This window comes from Miniopterus natalensis, chromosome 12 (assembly GCF_054644295.1).
Source record: "Miniopterus natalensis isolate mMinNat1 chromosome 12, mMinNat1.hap1, whole genome shotgun sequence".
Taxonomy (NCBI): Eukaryota; Metazoa; Chordata; class Mammalia; order Chiroptera; family Miniopteridae; genus Miniopterus; species Miniopterus natalensis.
Genome location: NC_142092.1, coordinates 59535364 through 59553549, shown reverse-complemented (window position 1 = coordinate 59553549; position 18186 = coordinate 59535364). Strand labels below are relative to the sequence as shown.

The window sequence follows — 18186 nt, the reverse complement described above, 5'->3', positions numbered from 1 at the left end:
CAGGAAGAACCACTGAGTGCTCGGTCAGCACAGAAGTACTCCATGCAGCTCCAGAAATTGATTAGAACTAGAAGCTATGTGCCTCCACAGGTCTTCCATGCCAAGGGCATGAACTTTGTTTTGGAAGTGCACCCTTAATGGACTTTTATGGGAAAAGACCATCCAGAAATCTTAGAGGAAGCTAAAAACAGGATTTTCCTTATTTTTGTGCCAATACCTCAGGTGACAAAAAGATAAAACTATTGCTGCTTTATAAAGAGCCTAATCCCACTTGTCTTTTGGAGAAAGATTAAAAACACACACACGAACAGAAACTCTGTTTCCTGGCAATCACATTGCAGGCTATCATTAACTAACTGCTGCTGCCCTCTTTTTGGATTGGTTTCATAATTGTTTTATCCATCAAAGCCTGGAATTACTTAACAGAAAAAAATCTTGAATTCAGAGTGTTGCTAATTTTGGACAGAGGTCCCAATCACCCAGACTCATTCTTTGCTCATCCTAATGTGATACTGTGTTTCTCCCTCTGGAAGGCACAAGCTGTCTTCAGCCCTTGGATCATGGAATAATTGAATCATTCAGGAGATATTACACCAAGCATACGTTTGACGACTTTGCTGATTGTATTGGGAAAAAACACCCTTGCTTTTGAAAGAAACATGGCAATAAGAACAACACTGCAGACACCTTGGTAATGAGAAAAGGTGATGGATGATATAAAACCAGCCACTCTTACTAAAGCCTGGTGGAGCCTCCCCCCCAATGGTCTGGTCAGGTCCTAATGTGAATGATTATGCACATTTCCCTAGAAGACATTGGGGGGAAAAATCAGAGTCTGCAAAATGGATGGGCTTTAAATTCATCAATATAGCTGAAAATGAAATCAGTGAGGTACTCAAGTTTCAAGTTTTGGCAATAACAAGAGTCTGTAGGTGAGGAAGAAGACAAGTCCCCCAAATCAGAGGTAAAGATGAACCTAAGGAAAATGAATGCTGTCTTGCACTCTGGCTGGTACCTATGATGCTGCAATTAATGTGGATCTTTCCCAAATTGAAATTTGACCTTTAAAAAAGATTTTGATAGATTGTTGTATACCTATAAAGAGGTGCAAAAGAACCTTCAAAATAAAGCTGAAGAGAAGGAAGACATAATAAAGAGGTAGTGTGGATGAAGGAGATGGTTACTGAATGAGTCTGAAGGGGAGTCTGAGTCTGACTTTTAGTCTGAGCAGAGTCCTAATCCTATTAGAAGGACCCTTCAGAGGAAGACCCTGGGCTCTCAAGCAGTGGCACTAAGAATCTTACTGTATCTGAAGAATCTGCCAAAACCAGAATTGCAGGATTGGGCTTTGGGAATCTAACCTGGGAATTGAATTTGGAAAGAGTAGAAGTGCTGAGTCAAAGGAAGAAGAGAATCCAGAGATGGGTTCTTCCAAATAGCAGTTCATTTCTTGTTTTTCTTGTTTTTCTTTCTTTTTTGTTAATCCTCACCAGGGGATGTTTTTTCCATTGCTTTTCAGAGAGAATGGAAGGGAGGGGGATGGGAAAGAGAAAGGGAAACACCAATGTGAGAAAGACCCATTGGTTGCCTCCACATTCCCCCACATGCCCCAGCTGGGGACAGGGAGGGAACCCAAAACCCAGGTACGTGCCCTTGACTGGGAATTGAGCCCGAAATGCTTTGGTGTGAGGGCTGAAGCTCTAACCATGGAGCCACACTGGCCAGGGCAGAAGTTCATTTCTTGCCATCCTTCCCCTGTTGCCCCAACATCACCTTCATCATGACTTTCCTTATAATTACCAGCCACACATCCATATCATTTAGCTGTTAAACATTTATTAAGCATAAACTGTGTGGGATTCTGTGCTAAACTTGGGGACATCATCTCAGGATCTAAGGTAAGTGGTCAACCAGTGGCCCTTTTTAGTAAGGTAATAGGTATAAAAGATCACAGTCTTTGATTTATTTTAGTGGGCTTTATATATAAAGGTTTTCTTAGGACCACTTGGCCTCATTTACTGTAACTTTTCGCCACATACTAAGTTCTTCAATCACAAAGGGAGATTTTCTGAGTTAACCTTTGTAGCTGCCATGAGAGTACTTGCTCTTGAAATGCTGACATGGTCTTATATTTTACAAGGCACTTTTACATTAATCTGCTCTGTTAATCCTCACTTTAGACCTATAAAGGTCTATCAGCTGGTCCTTTACCAACCACCACCCCCTCAAAAGCTCAGAGATTAGGTAACTTGCCTGAGTCTGCACAGCTAATGATGTAAATGATAAGACTAGGGCTACAATTCATTTGTTAACTACTTTGTCAGACACTGCTAGGAAGTGCATCATGCCTTTGAGAAGTTATAGTTCCAGGAATGAGACAAGACAGGTGAACAGGTAATTTAAAATAAACACAGAGGCTAGGAACTGGTAGCCTATAGGCTAGATTTGGCTAACGAATGTGTTCTGTTTAACCTGTTCCGTTTAAACAGTTCTGAATTGGTTCCCAGTGCACCCCCAACCCCTTTTTGTTTAAGGTACTAGTTACATACAATACAATTCACCAATTAAAGTGTGTAGTTTGTTGAATTTTTTAACACTTGTGTAACTGCCACCACAATTAAGATAAAAAGTTTACTTGTGCCCTTGTGCACTCAATCCCTTCTCCCAGAAATGACATTATTGAAAAGGTAGGACATTTCACATTAAAAGACTGAATTAAAAAATTGGAACCCCTGACAACAGTGGACTCTGCATTCCTGAAGGGCAACAGTCATTAGCTTGCTGTTTGCAGCTCCCCATAGTTGATGTTAAATGTTGCAACAGACGTGTGCACCAAGTGCCCCAGGGGAACGGAGGACTGTGGGATTAACTCTGGGAAAGGCTGCACAGAGCAGCTGGCCTGGAAAGAGAGTTCGTAGGGAGAGCAGGTGGGAGTGAGAGTGTTCTAAACCCAGGGGGATTAGAAGGGAGCCCCGGGGGAGGGGCTGATACGGGGTCAGGAAAGCAGCAGAGTCTCATTTGTTTTCGTTGGCGAGATGGGCCTGTATAAAGTGGAACACTTTCGTGTATGCGTCTCAGTCTCTGTGTGCTTTGCATTCTGAAGGTCTTGTATGCAAAGAAACGTCTTTTTAGCTGAACATCTCTGGGGATTTTAAGATGTTTTTGTTGTTGGGATGAGAAGGGAAACTTAGCATTTTTATTTTTGTAAGGGTTATAGGTCAGCGTGTAGTGCTTGGGTTGTATGCTTCCAGGGAAAGGGTTGCCCAGAGAAAATGCCTCGTCACGGCCCCCTGCACGGCCTCGCGCGGGCGGCGGGTCTGGGGCGGGCGGCGGGGAGGCAGCAGGTGGGCGGGGGCGCGGGGAGGGCCGCCGAGGCCACCGGCTCCGGCCCCGCCCCCTGCCGGCAACTCCGCCCGAGGCCGCCCGCGCTGCGGCGGGGCCGCTGGACCGCCGGCGACGCCATGGACAGGCCGGGCTCACGGTGCCCTCTGCCAGGCTGCCCTCGGCCCTCTGTCCTTATATGCCTCCTGGTGAGTGCCCACGCTACGGTGTTACCAACCCCTCAGCCTTAAACCTCCAGCCTGGGAACTGAGGGCAGACCCGCTTCCCCGTCCTGCTCTTGGGATTTGGAGCGGGGGCAGGCAGGTAGGGGATGGCCAGTCAAGTCCCCGGAGGCACCGCTCGGTGTCCTGGAGGCTGGGGTATGGTCCCGAAGCGTCCTAGCACCCCTTCACTCTGTGAGGACGGGTGACGGGGCTGTTTCACTGGCAGGAAAGTGAAGGGGTGTCAGGTGGTGAGTTTTTGTCTACAGGTCACATGATAGATTTTCTTTCTGTTGCATTTACCATATTGTTTTTATGAGTCTTTGTTTTCTTGTCTCAGAGATATCTTAAAATGTTAAGGTTGGAAGTGACTATTTACAGGTTATCTCTAGTGGTGGAGGTGGTTGAGGGGGAAGTGGAGAGAGTCAGAAGCCCGGGGGTTAGCCTAGCTCTGATGATCACTTTTGGGTGATTTCTTCCTCTTTCTGGCCCTTATTTCCTCATCTATAACAATTGGCACATATCAGTGGCTCTTACTCTTTTTGGATCTGTAGATTTTCTCGATTTGTGTGTGTGTGTGTGTGTGTGTGTGTGTGAAAGTTCTGGATTTGTACACAAGGAAAATGTATAGATAAACAATGTTGCATTCATTCAGAATATTCATGGATTCCTTAAAACTAGATGGATTATAAATTTAGGTGGATTATAAACTAGGTGGATTATAAATTTAGAACCACTAGGTGGTTTTTGAGGCCCATTCTGCCTTAACACAGACCGTAAAGTCAAACATATTTGCTATGAAAATACTCCAGGACAAAAAAGAAAAAAGGCAGAATAAAATACAAAATAACTTGAAAGGATACATAAAATATTTTAAAAGGATGTGTAAATAGAAAAGGTATATAGTAAAAGACAAATAGGAAAATGTTGAAAGACTTAAAATTTATAATAAATCCTGCCCTGCCTGGCTGGTGTGGCTCAGTGGTTAGAACGTCAGCTTGCGCACCAAAGAGTGTCATGTTCAATTCCTGGTCAAGGGCATGTACCTGGGTTGCAGGTTCAATCCCCAGCCCCAGTTGGGGCACATGCAGGAGGCAACCAATCAATGTGTGTCTCACATTGGTGTTTTTTTCTCTCTCCCTCCCTCTCTTCCACTCTCCCTAAAAATCAATGGAAAGAATATCCTCTGGTTGCCCGGCCGGCATGGCTCAGGGGTTGAGCATCAGCCTAGGATCCAGGAGATCACGGTTCGATTCCTGGTCAGGGCACATGCCCGGGTTTCGGGCTCGATCCCCAGTAGGGGGCGTGCAGGAGGCAGCTGATCAATGACTCATCATTGATGTTTCTCTCTCTCCCTCCCCCTTCCTCTCTTTGAAATCAATAAAGACATATTAAAATATATATATACCCTCCAGTGAGGATTAACCAAAAAAAATTATAATAAATCCTTTTTCCCTTATAATGTCTCTATTAGGAAATATTGTGATATGTGTATTTTCCATCAATTTGCATTCATATACTGTCGCTTTCTAATATATTGTAGTACATCCTTGGTTCCAAGTTGACCTTTCATGCTTCTGATACTTTGTTGATATGGTCCACAAACATTCCTCAAGCCCATACTCCCTGTCAGAGTTGTAAAGTGCTGGGAATACAGAAATAAATGAGACTGAAGAGCACATGCCCAATGGAGGAGACATGTAAACAACTATCTGTATCTCAGTGTGATCAGTGGTAAAACAGAAGGATATTTAGCAGCAATCCTGGCCTCTGCTCAATAGATGCCAATAGCATCTCTTCTCCAGTCATGACAATAAAAAATGTCTCCAGACATTGCCAGATGTCCCCTGGGAGGAGAAAATTGCCTTAAGAACCACTGGATTAAGTGAAACTGAATTGGTCCCACTATATCAATTCCTAGCCCTGATCATTGCAGTTCAAAGAGCCTGAATGGGAGGGAGGAGTCTTGGGTGCAAGTCTTGGTTCTGTTTCTGTATGTTCTGCCTCAGTTATCTATTAAATTAAGGGTTATCTTAGATAATGCTTGAGAGCACAGCTCTCAGTTTCAGTAGCACAGGTCACATTGCTTTAGAATTAGGCTACCTTTTCCACTACCCTGTCCACTGTTCCCAGCCCATATATACACATGAATGGAGGTGAAATTAACTCCTCAAACATCAAGAGATATAAGAGCTTAGTATTTTGACTGAGTTCACATAGGAGTTTCAATACATTTTAGGTGAGTTTATATTCAATCTTATTAGCTTTGTTGCACTGATAACCTGCTGGCTGGAATGCCCCAGATCTTCCCTTGGAATGGCCTTTTTGGTTGGGGGACAGGCCATTGCTCCTTTTGTTTAGAGTCTGTGCTGGAAGCCACCTTAGAGTCATGTAGTTGACCCCTTACAGTATTCTAGTATGTCCAGTTCTCTGCTAATAAGACTTAGCTCCTTCACACGACTGCTTAGTCTTAACAGCATCTTGCTGGTGTATTAATTCACTAGTCTGCAAGTATTTACTGAGAACCTGCTGTGTGCCATGAACTGTGCTGAGGATACAGTGATGAGCAAAGCACAGTCCCTTTATTGAATTTGTGATTACAAATTATCTTTCCTATCTTGTTTGAACCCATGACAACTCTGAGGTAGGCAGCACAAGTGTCATAATCTCCAATTTCTAGATAAGGTTGATAGAAGGAGAGGCGGTAACTTGTCGAAGGCCACTGGCCTTTAGCAGTCCTGCGCTAGGATTTAAATTCTACCGTGTGCACATACTCACACACACTAAAAGCTTTATCGAAAGAACTTTTTTTTTTCTTGCATGGTCACTGGTTTAGTTCACTAGTAGACTAGTATGTTGAATTGGTGGTTTGGTGGAGGTAGTGGGAGGGAATGAGAAACCCAGCCCAGACAGGCCTCTAGTCAAACTGAAGCTGAAGACATAAAAATGCTGTTCAGGCCCTGCCAAGAAGTAGGAGCCAGGACTTAGGCGATAGCATAAAAGGAGTGGGAGCACAGAGGTTTATTTGAGCAAGGAAGGAGCCCTGGGCTGGGAGGCAGGAGAAACATGCTCTTGTTCAGCCTGGCTTAAGTCACAGTGGGATTCCTTGCAAGCTGCATCTGTCCCTGTTAGTGACTCCATTATATCCCCCAAGCAGAGAACCTGGAGTGGAAGATGTTATCCAGTTCTTTTCATTTCTTCCTATTTTAATTGTTTATCATTAAAATAATAAGAAAAAAAATATTATTTTGAATGCCTTTTCCTCTCAGTGTTGTCCCTGCTGTCACCTTAGTCCAGGATCTTCAAGGTTTCCCTGGGTCACTGTAATGGCCTTCTAAGTAAGCTGTCTCTGGTCATTCTGCATCCTGCTTCCCGGCACCCTACTCAGCTTCACTACATTAGTAACTCTGCTACTTAAAAACCTCCCAAAGTACCCTGTCGCTTGAGTACAAACTCCAAACCCCTAAGCTGGACCCTTTTCTTTATAGTTCTAGCCAGTTTTATTTCCTCTTGAGCTCATACCCACAGACTAAGACCCATGTAGACTGTATATCTCATCTATTCCTAAATACCTCTTGAGTTTGTACATATTACCACTTGCTTAGCGTTTCTCCCTCTCCTCTTGTAATCCTATGATTTTAGATCTAATTTAGATGGTACCTTCTCTTCGAAGCCTTTTTTTGCTCTCTCAGGTAGAGCCTTCCTCATGCCCCTCCCTTCAGCTCTCAGTTTAGTAGCATAGGTTGTATTGTTTTAGAATTAGGCCACCTTTTCCACTAGCCTACCTGGTGCCTGGCACATATACAAATGAGTAGAGGTAGAAGTAACTCCTCAAACATCAGTAGATGGAAGAATTTATCATTCATTATAATCTCCACAGAGTTATAATATTATTATATTTATTTTATGTTATTTATTATATTGTTATATTAAATTTTATATTATATTTATTATATTATTATATATATTGCTTGAGCTGGCAAATAGTGAATTGTCATGTCACTGCTGACTTGTGCTTTTTCCCACCATTTAGATCCTGACAGCTTCTCTCCTGACATACCCCATGCTCAGGACCCTTAGCCTGCAGCTCCATTCAGCCATCACTGGCAGTTATGTCTCCGGCACTTACTCCATCGTCTTTGTCAACTGTCCCAACGAGCAAATTGCCAGAGATATTGCCAGGTATGGTAAGGGGGTTTAGGGGCTGCCCCAGGAGACTCACAGAGCTACCAGGATGCTCCAGAGAGGCCACTTTTGGGCCCTTCTCTTGCTTTTGACAACCCTGTCCATCCAATGATGACCTACACAGCTGAATGATCCAACGGGTCCTTCTGCTGGGCCTGAAAATGTTGAGTGCATGTGGAGGCTTATAAGGAGTACGAGACCCAGGGGGATGTATGGCTTACCCAGGGTGTTCAGAGAACGGTGGAATCATACCTGTTGAGAATCTAAGTCTCCTAATTCCTGGCCCATCTGTCTTTCTTTCTGGAGATAGTCTCTTTGCTTAGTCCCAGAGTAGTTCACTATGACAAGTAAGGAGGAGGAGATGACCATTCCAAATATTTATAAAATTTCTAGAAGCAGCTTTGGTATGGTAGAAAGAACACAGATTTGTAAGCAGAGCAGAGTTTGAATCTTGGCTCTACAACTTACTGTGTTAACTTGCGCAAGTCACTTTCCTTCTCTAAGCATTAGTTTTAAAATAGGATAATGTCACCTACCTCACAGGATTCTGAGGATTAAATGATATGACATATGTACAATCCTTACCCCAGTAACTTGAATGTAGTAGGTGCTCAATAAATGTTTGTGGTATCTGAATCCCTCCTTCCATTTCTCTTTATAGATGCAGCTTTGAAGAGGGTTAGTGGGACTGGAGGGTAATGATTTGGCTCGTTGCTCCCTTTCGTTTTGCTCCACAACTCAGCATTCTCGAAGTTGATGATAGACTAGGTTATAGTGTTTTCAAATATTGAATCTGGTCTCTGGGAGCACACAGCCTCCAAATTGTTAGTCACAGGTTAACCTTGCATTTGATTCCATCTATCGTTCCTCCAACCAGAATGGGTATTTTTCCCTTGTTAACATTACTTTTGGAAAACAGCTCTTATCTAAAAGAACCTGTAATTACTCCAGAGATACAACCATAGTACTTAGCAGCCGGGCATTGGAATCCCTCCTGATGCTTCTGGTATACCCAGGGTGTGGACTGAGCTGTCTTTTCTCTGGACCTCTGGATCAGCCACTCTGGGTCCTGTGAAGGAACAACTTCAGCTGACATCTGTGAGGTTTGGTGTTGGGAGGAAAATAGTTCCAAAGCCTGGATTCTAACTGGTTGAAAGGCTAGTTCAGGTGAATGGATCAATATCAGCTTGGAGAGCAGCCTCCATTATCTTCTTGCATCCACAGTTGTTGATGAGAAGCCCGGTGTTTATCAGGGTCTCATTCCTTTGTAGGAAATACTTTTTCTCTCTGATAATTCTTACGGTTTTTTGTTTATCTTAATGTTCCGCTATTAATTTATGAACTATTCTCTCTTTGTCTTTTTCTTAGAACTCTTATTAGATGTTGAATTTGTTCTCAATGACTGAACTTTTATATTTTTCTGTTCCTTTATTCTGCATGTGGGAGAATTTCTGAGCCCTTCCTTCTCTCTTATTTGTGTTTCATTTGCATCTATTTTGCTACTTAGCCCTTCTATTGAGTTTCATGTTTAAACGATTATAGTTTTCCTTTTCAGGATTTCTAATTGTTCTTTTATAACCAGCTGCTCATGTTTCATAAATGTCTGATCTTATGATCTGGTTTTATTTTATGGGTGCAATAACCTTGCTTTATCTTTGTGTATATATTAATTATATTTATTTTAAAATTTTTTCCAGTTTCATTGCAATAGGATTGACATACAACATTGTGTAAGTTCAAGGTGTACAAATGATTTGATATACATGTATATATAGCAAAATAAGGTTAGTTAACACATCCATCTCTTCACACCAGTTACCTTTTTTGGGGGTGAGAACTTTTAAAATCTCTCAACAACTTTTAAGAATACATAACTATACTTATTTTATTGGTTTTGAATATTCTGCTAACCGGTCCTCTTACATAAATTCTTTTGTCTCTTGAATTTTTGTCTCTTTTGGCATTGACTTTCCTCAGATACTTTGTGATTCTTAATTGTGACCTCTCTCATCTTTTTAGCTATGCTGGTGGAGAGGGGTAGGAACTACTAAGGAATTGGTATAGCAGCACTGTTTTTAGTGTGTGGTTTGGGGGGTCATTCTGCAGACTGGGGTGCCCCAGTAACTGGTCTTCTGGGCATGAATTCTGCCTTTTATCCTTGGCTGTCACCGGCTACTAGGACATTGTTTTGCCTTTTTTCCTAAAGTGCCTACACTTACTGCTCCTTCCTGGAGACAAACACCCCACTGTTGCTGCCTGGGCCGTAGAGATTTGGGACATCCACCTGCTGTTGCAGTGGCAGTCCAGCAATTCACACTGATGGTTGCCTCCAGGTTCCTGCCTGCTCTGGGTCCCTTTGCCCCCAGATACAGACTGTTACCCATATCTTTGTGGGCCAGTCCCCTTTGTTCTCCCTGGCCTGTCTCAGGGCTGCCTTTTATTCTTTGGGGCTTCCTCATAGTTGCTGGTACATAAAGCATCGTCCTTACTGTGTTCTGACATGGCTAAGTAGTGTGTTCGGCGCAAGAAATTGAACTGCAGGTCTGAAGTGGAGTCTTTAGTGATGTGGCTAAGAGGCAGTGGATTTTTTTCCCTAGAGGTTTAACTCACTTCCTGTGTTTGCATGCCACCTTCAGAACCAATAAAATGTAATTTCTCAGCAAATGATTGAGCGAGCGAGACTTGCAGCAGTTGCTTAACACATTTGTGTCATGTGCCTCTCCTTACAGTCAGGGATTACTTAGCTTCTGGAACTTTGCAAGGGAATGAGGTGCTGGTAACGCCACATTAAAGTGGAGCCTTAAAATAGAGAGCAGTGTTTAGCCTGGAACTCAAGGGAAGAGAAAATAGGTCGGTTCTCTTGGCAGCAGCTGGAGGAAGGAGGGATCAGTGAGCAGGGCTCAAATGAGGTCTTTTTGGCAAAGTCCAAGCACTTCAGAGAACAGAGAGCGGCTCCCTCGGCTGCCTGAGACCTGAGAAAGGTTTGTCAGCACCTGTCTGATTCTGAGGGCCTGAGGTTTGGATGTTTGGGGACACTTCTTTGCATCAGTGACTTGGTGACTTGGTGGTGCTCCTGTTTCTATGACACCTGTACTAGTTCAAGCCCCTTTTTTTGTGTTCACCAGGGAGCTGCACCAGAATCTGAGATTATCAGACCAGGAATTCCAACCTGTGGTCTGTCAAAAAAACCCCAAAAACCTAGAGATCTGCAAAGGTGATGATTGTGTGCTTAGGGCTATGATAGAAACCTTTACAAAAGTGAAAAGAGCCTATATTTGCCAAAGACAAACACAAATTATGATGCTCTTTTTGCTTTTACTTGGAGTTGTATGGTCACATGGGTGTCTACCGATCAGAAGCAGCGAATGGCAGCCGATACGTGTCTGTGGGATAAAAGCAGAGGTGGCGCAGTGAAAGGAGTTCTTGGTGGCAGACGTGTTGGAAGCTACTGGTTGAACCTTTTCTCACTGTACAGCAGGAGAGTCAGGCTGAGTGAGGAGGACGTGCCCATCTGGATATGTGCTTGAATACTTGCTTCTGGAAGAAAGGACTTGCATAAGGTCACCCAGCCATCCTACCGCAGGGCCAGGAATAGGACCCAGGTCTTTTTGTTCTCTGTCCAGAGTTAATTCCCATTCCTTGGGCAGACTGGGCCTGTCCTTAAAGCTGCCCAGAGGAGGGGCGCTCTAAATGGTTATCTAGTTCCCAAGAACACCTGTCCCCTGTTCCTTCTCTTAAAGTCCTGGACACTTGCCCCTGTGACTGTCACTTCTTTGCTCTAGGGCTATCCTGGATAAGAAGCTGGCTGCCTCTGTGAACATCCTGCCCAAGGCATCCTCACTGTGAGTTTCGCTGTGGCCAGTGGAGGGTCAGGTCCTAGCTGGTGGAAGGGGTACTGACTTAATGGGGAATTGTGAGGCGTTTAATTAATCAACACTTCACTGTTGATTTGTATTCAAAGGAAATCAACCAATTAGCTTATGTCATCCATGAACAAAAGCAGAAATGTGCTGTGTATAGAGAAAGGAGGAAAAACCCTACAGTTTAGGAGCAGTGAGTCTTGTTTGTATATTCTTTGTTTAAATCAATTAGTTTGCTGTTATTAAAGATGCCAGACTGGGCATTCTATCCCTGAGTAAGCCAACTAGGGATATCAGAAAAAATAATTTCCATTGCTTTTAGATTCTTTGGAAAACAGAGCTTGGCATGTGTGGCGGGCTGTTTAGGTGCCTTGTCTGTCTTTCATTTCATTGACACCTTTATTTTAGTTAAGCCTGGTCTGCCCCATTTCTCTCATCAGAATAGCGTAGCATCACACTACAAGTTGTGCAGGATTTGTCTTGTGCCTTAATTACTCTGATCAGCCTGCTTCTCACCTCCTTCCCTCCTGGAAAGAGAGAGAGAATGAGAGAATGGGGTGGGCTGGGGGGAGGGTAGGTGGGGAAGGAAAAATACCTACTCTGAAGGTCAAACAGAAAAATGTTATGCAGTTAAGGCTCCCCACACTTGCCAACAATGTCAGTGGCTCACGTCATCTGTTGCTATGGCTCCCGAATTTGGCTGTGCTTCAGAGTCCTGACCTAGGTCTACTCAGTCAGTCTCCCCGATGGTGCAGCTTGGGTCTCTGGGTTTTTAAAGTTGTCTAGGTGTGATTCACATAAAGCCAGCCTGGGAAGCAATCTTGGGACCTGGAATAGAATCTCAGCCTAGCATTCCCTTCGTATGGCCTATAACTGATCCTTTTGCCACAGCTCCGTGAGACAGGGCCAGCGGCCTAGGACATCTTAGACTTCCCTGGTCAGTGTAGATATTCTCAGGCCAAATTTCTTTCCCTTCCCTTCACACGATGCTGTTCTCATACCCTTTTCTGAACATAATCACTGACTTTTAATTTTTGGACCTGTTTCCATACCTTGTAAGGCTCCCTTCTTCCCTGAAGCTTCCTGTGCTGCTTATTTATCCTTTCATGGGCCATTCCAAAGGATGGGGAGGGGCCTGGAAGCCATGAGTATAGAATGAGTGTTGAAGGAGCGGAGGTGCCCAGTTTGGAGGAGAGAAAACATAGGCGTTTCTGCAGGGCTCTCCTGAGATGGTTCTCCATATGGAACTTGGGGAAAACAACTGTGTGGCAGATGTTGGCACCATAAGGAAAACCACCTCATGTGCAGACCTTTAAGGTAGATGGACTTCTTCAAGAGATGGTGAGCCTGTCACCTCCAGGAATGTTTAGGCAGATGCTAGAAGCATGCATTAGCATGGTTGGACTACATATCCTGTAGTGTCTTGGCCAGTTCTAGGCTTTTTTATGTGGGTTTTGAAAATTTTTAAAGTTTCCACCTCAGTAAGTCACCTAACTGGGCCAGGTTTGACATTTCACTGGGCTTGTTTTGTGAGTACCATACTTTGGTATTGCTCTCTTCTCCAGGTACTTTTGGAATGGACTAATAGAAGAAGCCACTGAGATCCTGTTGGTGAGTGAGGATGGGGCAGGGGTGAGCCTTGATGGGGGAAGAGTGAAACCAAGGCCTTTTTCCCAGGTTCCACTGAAAAATTAGCAAAGATCAGCTGATTGAGGGTCTTGCCCCACATAGATGTCTTAGGTTCACTTGTGAGCTAGTGACAGGGCCTGGTGACCTGGAGGGGATGCTGTCTCCTAAACAGCCAGATGAATGAGCAGCTGCAGAGCTGGGCTGAGGCCCTAAAACAGCGTTGTTGTTTTTTCTTTTACAGTTAATAAAGACAAAGACTTCCAAGGTCCACATGCTGTCCAGCTATGTCAGGTAATGCTGACGTCTCTTCTCAGCCAGGAACGTTCTAGGGACTAAGTGAATGAGCTTGAAAAGCAGCAAACCTAGTCACAGACCTTCCCTATGACCCTGGACATGTGCCTGTCCCTCAGATTCTCCATATATAAAATGAGACGCTCGGATAAGTTAGTTTAAACCAGCAGTTCTCAAAATTGTGGTCTCAGGATCCCTTTTACACTTTTAAAAATTATAGAGGACCTAAAAGAGCGTTTTTTATGTGGGTTATATCAAAGTTTACTGTTAGAAATTAAAACTGAGAAATTTTTAAAAATTAAAATAATAAAACCATTAGCTATTAATGTTGTAAATAATGCATTTTTAAGGAAAGTAGCCATATTCGTTCCCCTCTCCCCCCAAGTCTGGCCTTGAGGGATAGATAGAGAGGCTTTTGATTGATGAACAGGAACAGGAACTTTCTAGGTGGAGGAGAGAATACAGAGGCATTGTGGTGGGGGTGCTTAGGGAAGGCACAGTGATGAGTGTGGGATAGTAATGAAGACAGTGGCTGACATGCAGAATGCACACAGTACCAGTCAGCGCACCCGGTGAGTGCTGATGGACTTGTCTCATTTAACCCTCTGCCATCCTGTCATGTAGGTGCTATTTTCATTCCCTCTTTTGTAGGGTCTTTAGAGAAATTAGGTGATTCGTCCACAGTTACATAGCTAGTAAGGGGCAGGCTTAGAATTTGAACCCATGTCTGTGAGACTGTAAAGCCATCTGGCCCAACTCACCCCTCGTAGCAGGTGGGAAACATAGGCTCCGGGGGGGTGGGTTATGGAGCTGGGCAGGGGGGCTGCAGCACATTGCAGAGGGCCTCTGGTGAGGGTAGCCTGTTGGGTTTGGTTGCACGGGCTGATTCTAATCTTAGACACTCGAGGACGCTCAAGGAGTCACTCACAGGACTCCGCTCTCTTTCCAAAGGTCGGTGCATCCTTTTGAAATCCCAGAGATCTTCAGTCTTCCCATGGACCAAGGAGATGTGCACTATTTAAAGTGGCTGGAGGAGGGCATGGAAGAGGGCTGAGTGGGGCGGCTTTCTGTGGATCCTGCTGGCTGCCTCTAGCCTTCATCAGCTGCACTCTGGGGAAAGAGGCCTCTTCCTGCCTCCCAGCATCTCTGGATTCCCTGTTTTTGTCAGCACAGAGGAGCTAAGTTAACTTGTGGAGGCTGAAGGTCTGAAGCTCCTGAGGCTCACAGAGGGGGCTGGGCCAGTCAGGCCAAGCAAGAACCCAGTGGAACTTGTCTCTGAGTGCTTCATGCTTAAAGGTGGCCAGGGGGTGGGAGGGTGAGGACGGTTGTGTGTAAGGGTCAAGGGGAGGTGGCAGAGAGGGTGAGGTTTGTCATCTCCAGCAGTCACTGGGCCTACCTCGAGTGTCTAGGGTCGAATTACTCTCCTGGTTCTCAGGAGGAGAAATAGACCCGATGACCTGTTTACCTAGAAGTGTGTGGGATGAAGGTCACCTTCTAGAGGAACTGGCACATTTTTTTATTCAAAAGGATGGATTGTGAATGGTGCCATTTCGGACACAAGCAGGATTGTTTCTCTTAGCTAAGGGTGGGCCTGGGGATGGGCTTCAGGAGTGGGTCTAGGACTGGGGAAATATTAGCACTTAGACACAGCTCATGGGTAGGAATAGGTCTTCACTTTCGTAGCCTGAATATGACGGATGTCAGAAGGTTCCGGTGCCTTGCTTAATAGAGACATAGGTTCTGAGCCCACCTTGCTAACCTTTTTACTTGAGCATTGAAATTGGGAGTCCTCTAGTTCTGACACTTGCTAGTCTTCTTAAACCTTAGTTCCTCCAAATATAAATGGGCAGGATCTTCAAGGGCCCTTCTGTGAGGACCTTGTAGGGACTTCAGGCTAAGGCCTTTTCAGAGGTCCAGAGAATGCTTTTTTGATAGCCAGTGGGGATTGTGGCAGGCCAACTCAGGAGGAGAACACAGAGAATGATCATGTCCCTTTTACAACAGATGTTTCTGATACGCCAACTCTACTGAAAATGTACGGGGACCCCAAATGTTCTGCCCATATAGCTTTCAGTATAAAGTCCAGTCTCTTGGTCTGGCTCTCAAGGCCCTTCCTAACCTTGCCCTAACTCAGTTTTCCATCCTCACCTCCCTCTCCTCTCCTCCTGCAAGTGGATGGCTCAGCGAGCTGTGTGGTGTCATTCCTGTGTTCAGGGCATACCCTCTGCCTGGAGTGCCCTCCTGCATGAATGCTTGCGAAACAGGACGGCTCCTTTGCAAACCTGGCTCCCCGGTCAGACAGACTCTCTCCTGTCCCGGTGCCGCTGTTACACTTGTGCATCAGCCAGCCTTGTACTTCTAGACTGTGAGCTGCTCGAGGTCAGGGGCATGCCTGAATCCTTTTGATCTCTTGCACAGGATGTGGCAAATAGTTCCCAAGTTGGTGTCTCAAGGATTTGAATAACTGAAGCTTTTTCTACATTCCAGTTACTTTCTAACTTATGGAATGGGCAAAATCCAACTTTTTTCCTTGAACTTTCTTAAAGTGGAACTAATTCCAAAGGAGAGTTTTCTATGTGTGGCCTTTGTGGGGTCATTTTCTGTGCTGACTGTGCATTGAAAACCGGTTCTTGGTGGCCTTTCACCTCAGCGACTATTACAGGAAATGGAAGGGGAGAGGGGCAAAGCACCAGCTCTCTCTGCCAGGCACTGTCCTAGGTTCTTAACATTATTTTACCCTTATAATTCAATGTCCTCATTTTGTGGATGAAACCAGAGATCAGAGCACCTAAGACACTTAAAGTAAGTGGCAGCTAAGCTCTGAACCCAAATCAGGTTCTAAACTTGATCCTCTTTACTGCCTCTTTCAAAGAGGTTGGATAATATCCTTTTGTGGACCAAAGACCCAGAGAGGCTGCCATAGCCTACTCTAAAGAAGGAGTTCTTGGCTCTTCAACCATCTATCTACGTGCTAAGTTAGTCTGACACTTAGAAACATATTGATTGCATTGTTTACTTCTCACAGATCCGGAGGTTGGTGATAGTATCCTCACAATAGGACAGAGTTAGAGGAGTTCAGTGATTTTTAGGGTCTGCATGACTCCAACTCCCATGGTTTGGCCTATGCCACACTGTCCTCCCCAGTGATGCTCTGGGAGCTGAGGCCAGGGCCTAAGCTAGTGTTTCCATGTGGGAATGCCTTCCCAACATTTCTCAGGACATGTATGGTTTTTGAATCTGGAATCCCCAGAAAAATCAGTTGAGGAAATGAGAAAAAGTATTAAAATTATCCGTGAATACTAAAGCTTAAAAGAATAGAGACATTACTGGTTTGAAGGAATCCATCGTCATCAAATAAAAAACAAGAGCAAGAAACACCAGCATGCAGAGTTGAAGGTTAGGAGAACCAGGACAGGAGTGTGTAGGACAAATGGTTACTGTCTAATCAGTTGTGCTTGTGATTGTTGTGTCATAAGTGTTGACTGTAGCCCTGTCTGCTGCAAACCAGGAGTTATTCTTGCAAATAAAATAAGTTTATATACAGAATACTTTACATAGATCCTGTGACCCATGTTCCAAGTTGTAAGCTTTGAAAGCAAAATAAATTTTCAATTTGGCATTTTTTGAGATGTGATTCTTATACTATTAACCTTGCTAGGATATTTGAATGTTACGTTATTTGAATACTGTCCAATAATATTCTCTGGCATTTTATGGTGTGAAATATTCCCTCTAGGCTCCAGTTCTTTGTAAATACAGCCAAGCTTAATATCCCTATTTGCTAAACAAAATTTTACCAGATAGTTATAATAAGGAAAGAGTATAAAGAATGAAGTATTTTAAGAATAACTTAATGATTTAGAGAATTTCTGAGAATTCTAATTTCTTGCTTCTAAATTCAAAGGTTAACATTTGTTGTAGATTGTAAACACTAACCCAGACCACAGAGAACCAAGTCCTCTCCAGCCTGGGGAGGGTCTGTCCCTGGGAGGGTCTGTCTAGTTGCTCACTGTAGTACTTGAACTGAACCCAGGTCTCTGGACACCTTATGCCATTCACCTTTCCAGTCCATAGATTTCAACCCAAAGAACAATCCCTGGCATCCCCTACACTGCCCCAGTTCCAACTGTGGTTTTGTTCCAAGGGCAGTTAAAAGGTTGAAACTGAAGGGATAGTAGATAAAAGTGGGAGCCATGGTCAATGATGATTTTTAAGGGCAGACGTGAACATTTACAGGAATTGACAGGCTACGCTTTACCTTGAAATTACAGAATTCAGTTAGATCCTTGGCTTTCACCTCCCTATAGCTGACTTTTTTCTGTCTCCACACTGCCCCAAATGTAGAGCTTATTTAAAGTAATAATCCATCACATTTCTATGTGAAGGGTTCCCTCTGAACACCAGGGAGCTGGACCCAGCAGGGATTAGCTCTGCCACGTGAAGGATGAGAAAACTGGACGAAGGGACTCAAACCAAAGCGGTACGGGTCAGAACCAGCAGAGGCATGCCAAGAACTCCCTTCCTTTCTAGGGTTGTTCGATAATGCCTGTACTTACATATTTCAACAGGGTCAATTTCTAAGTTCATTTCCCACCCTTTATGACTTCTCTGTGGCCCTCAGCTAATGTCTTTTGCCCCCATGGGTCAGGTACTCACAGTAGAAAAAAGGTTCCACATCC

At 44.2% G+C, this 18186-nt stretch overlaps 1 protein-coding gene across 1 annotated transcript; it reads left to right on the top strand.

The window, feature by feature from the left end:
* Positions 1 to 1565: 1565 nt before the first annotated feature.
* Positions 1566 to 17134, top strand: LOC107537678 (protein CutA homolog). Its single transcript, XM_087822851.1, is given in 7 exon segments — positions 1566 to 1819; positions 1821 to 1898; positions 7576 to 7724; positions 11510 to 11569; positions 13153 to 13198; positions 13458 to 13507; positions 14459 to 17134. Coding segments are annotated over 7 exon segments (525 nt in total). The 5' UTR covers positions 1566 to 1780; the 3' UTR covers positions 14562 to 17134.
* Positions 17135 to 18186: the final 1052 nt, after the last annotated feature.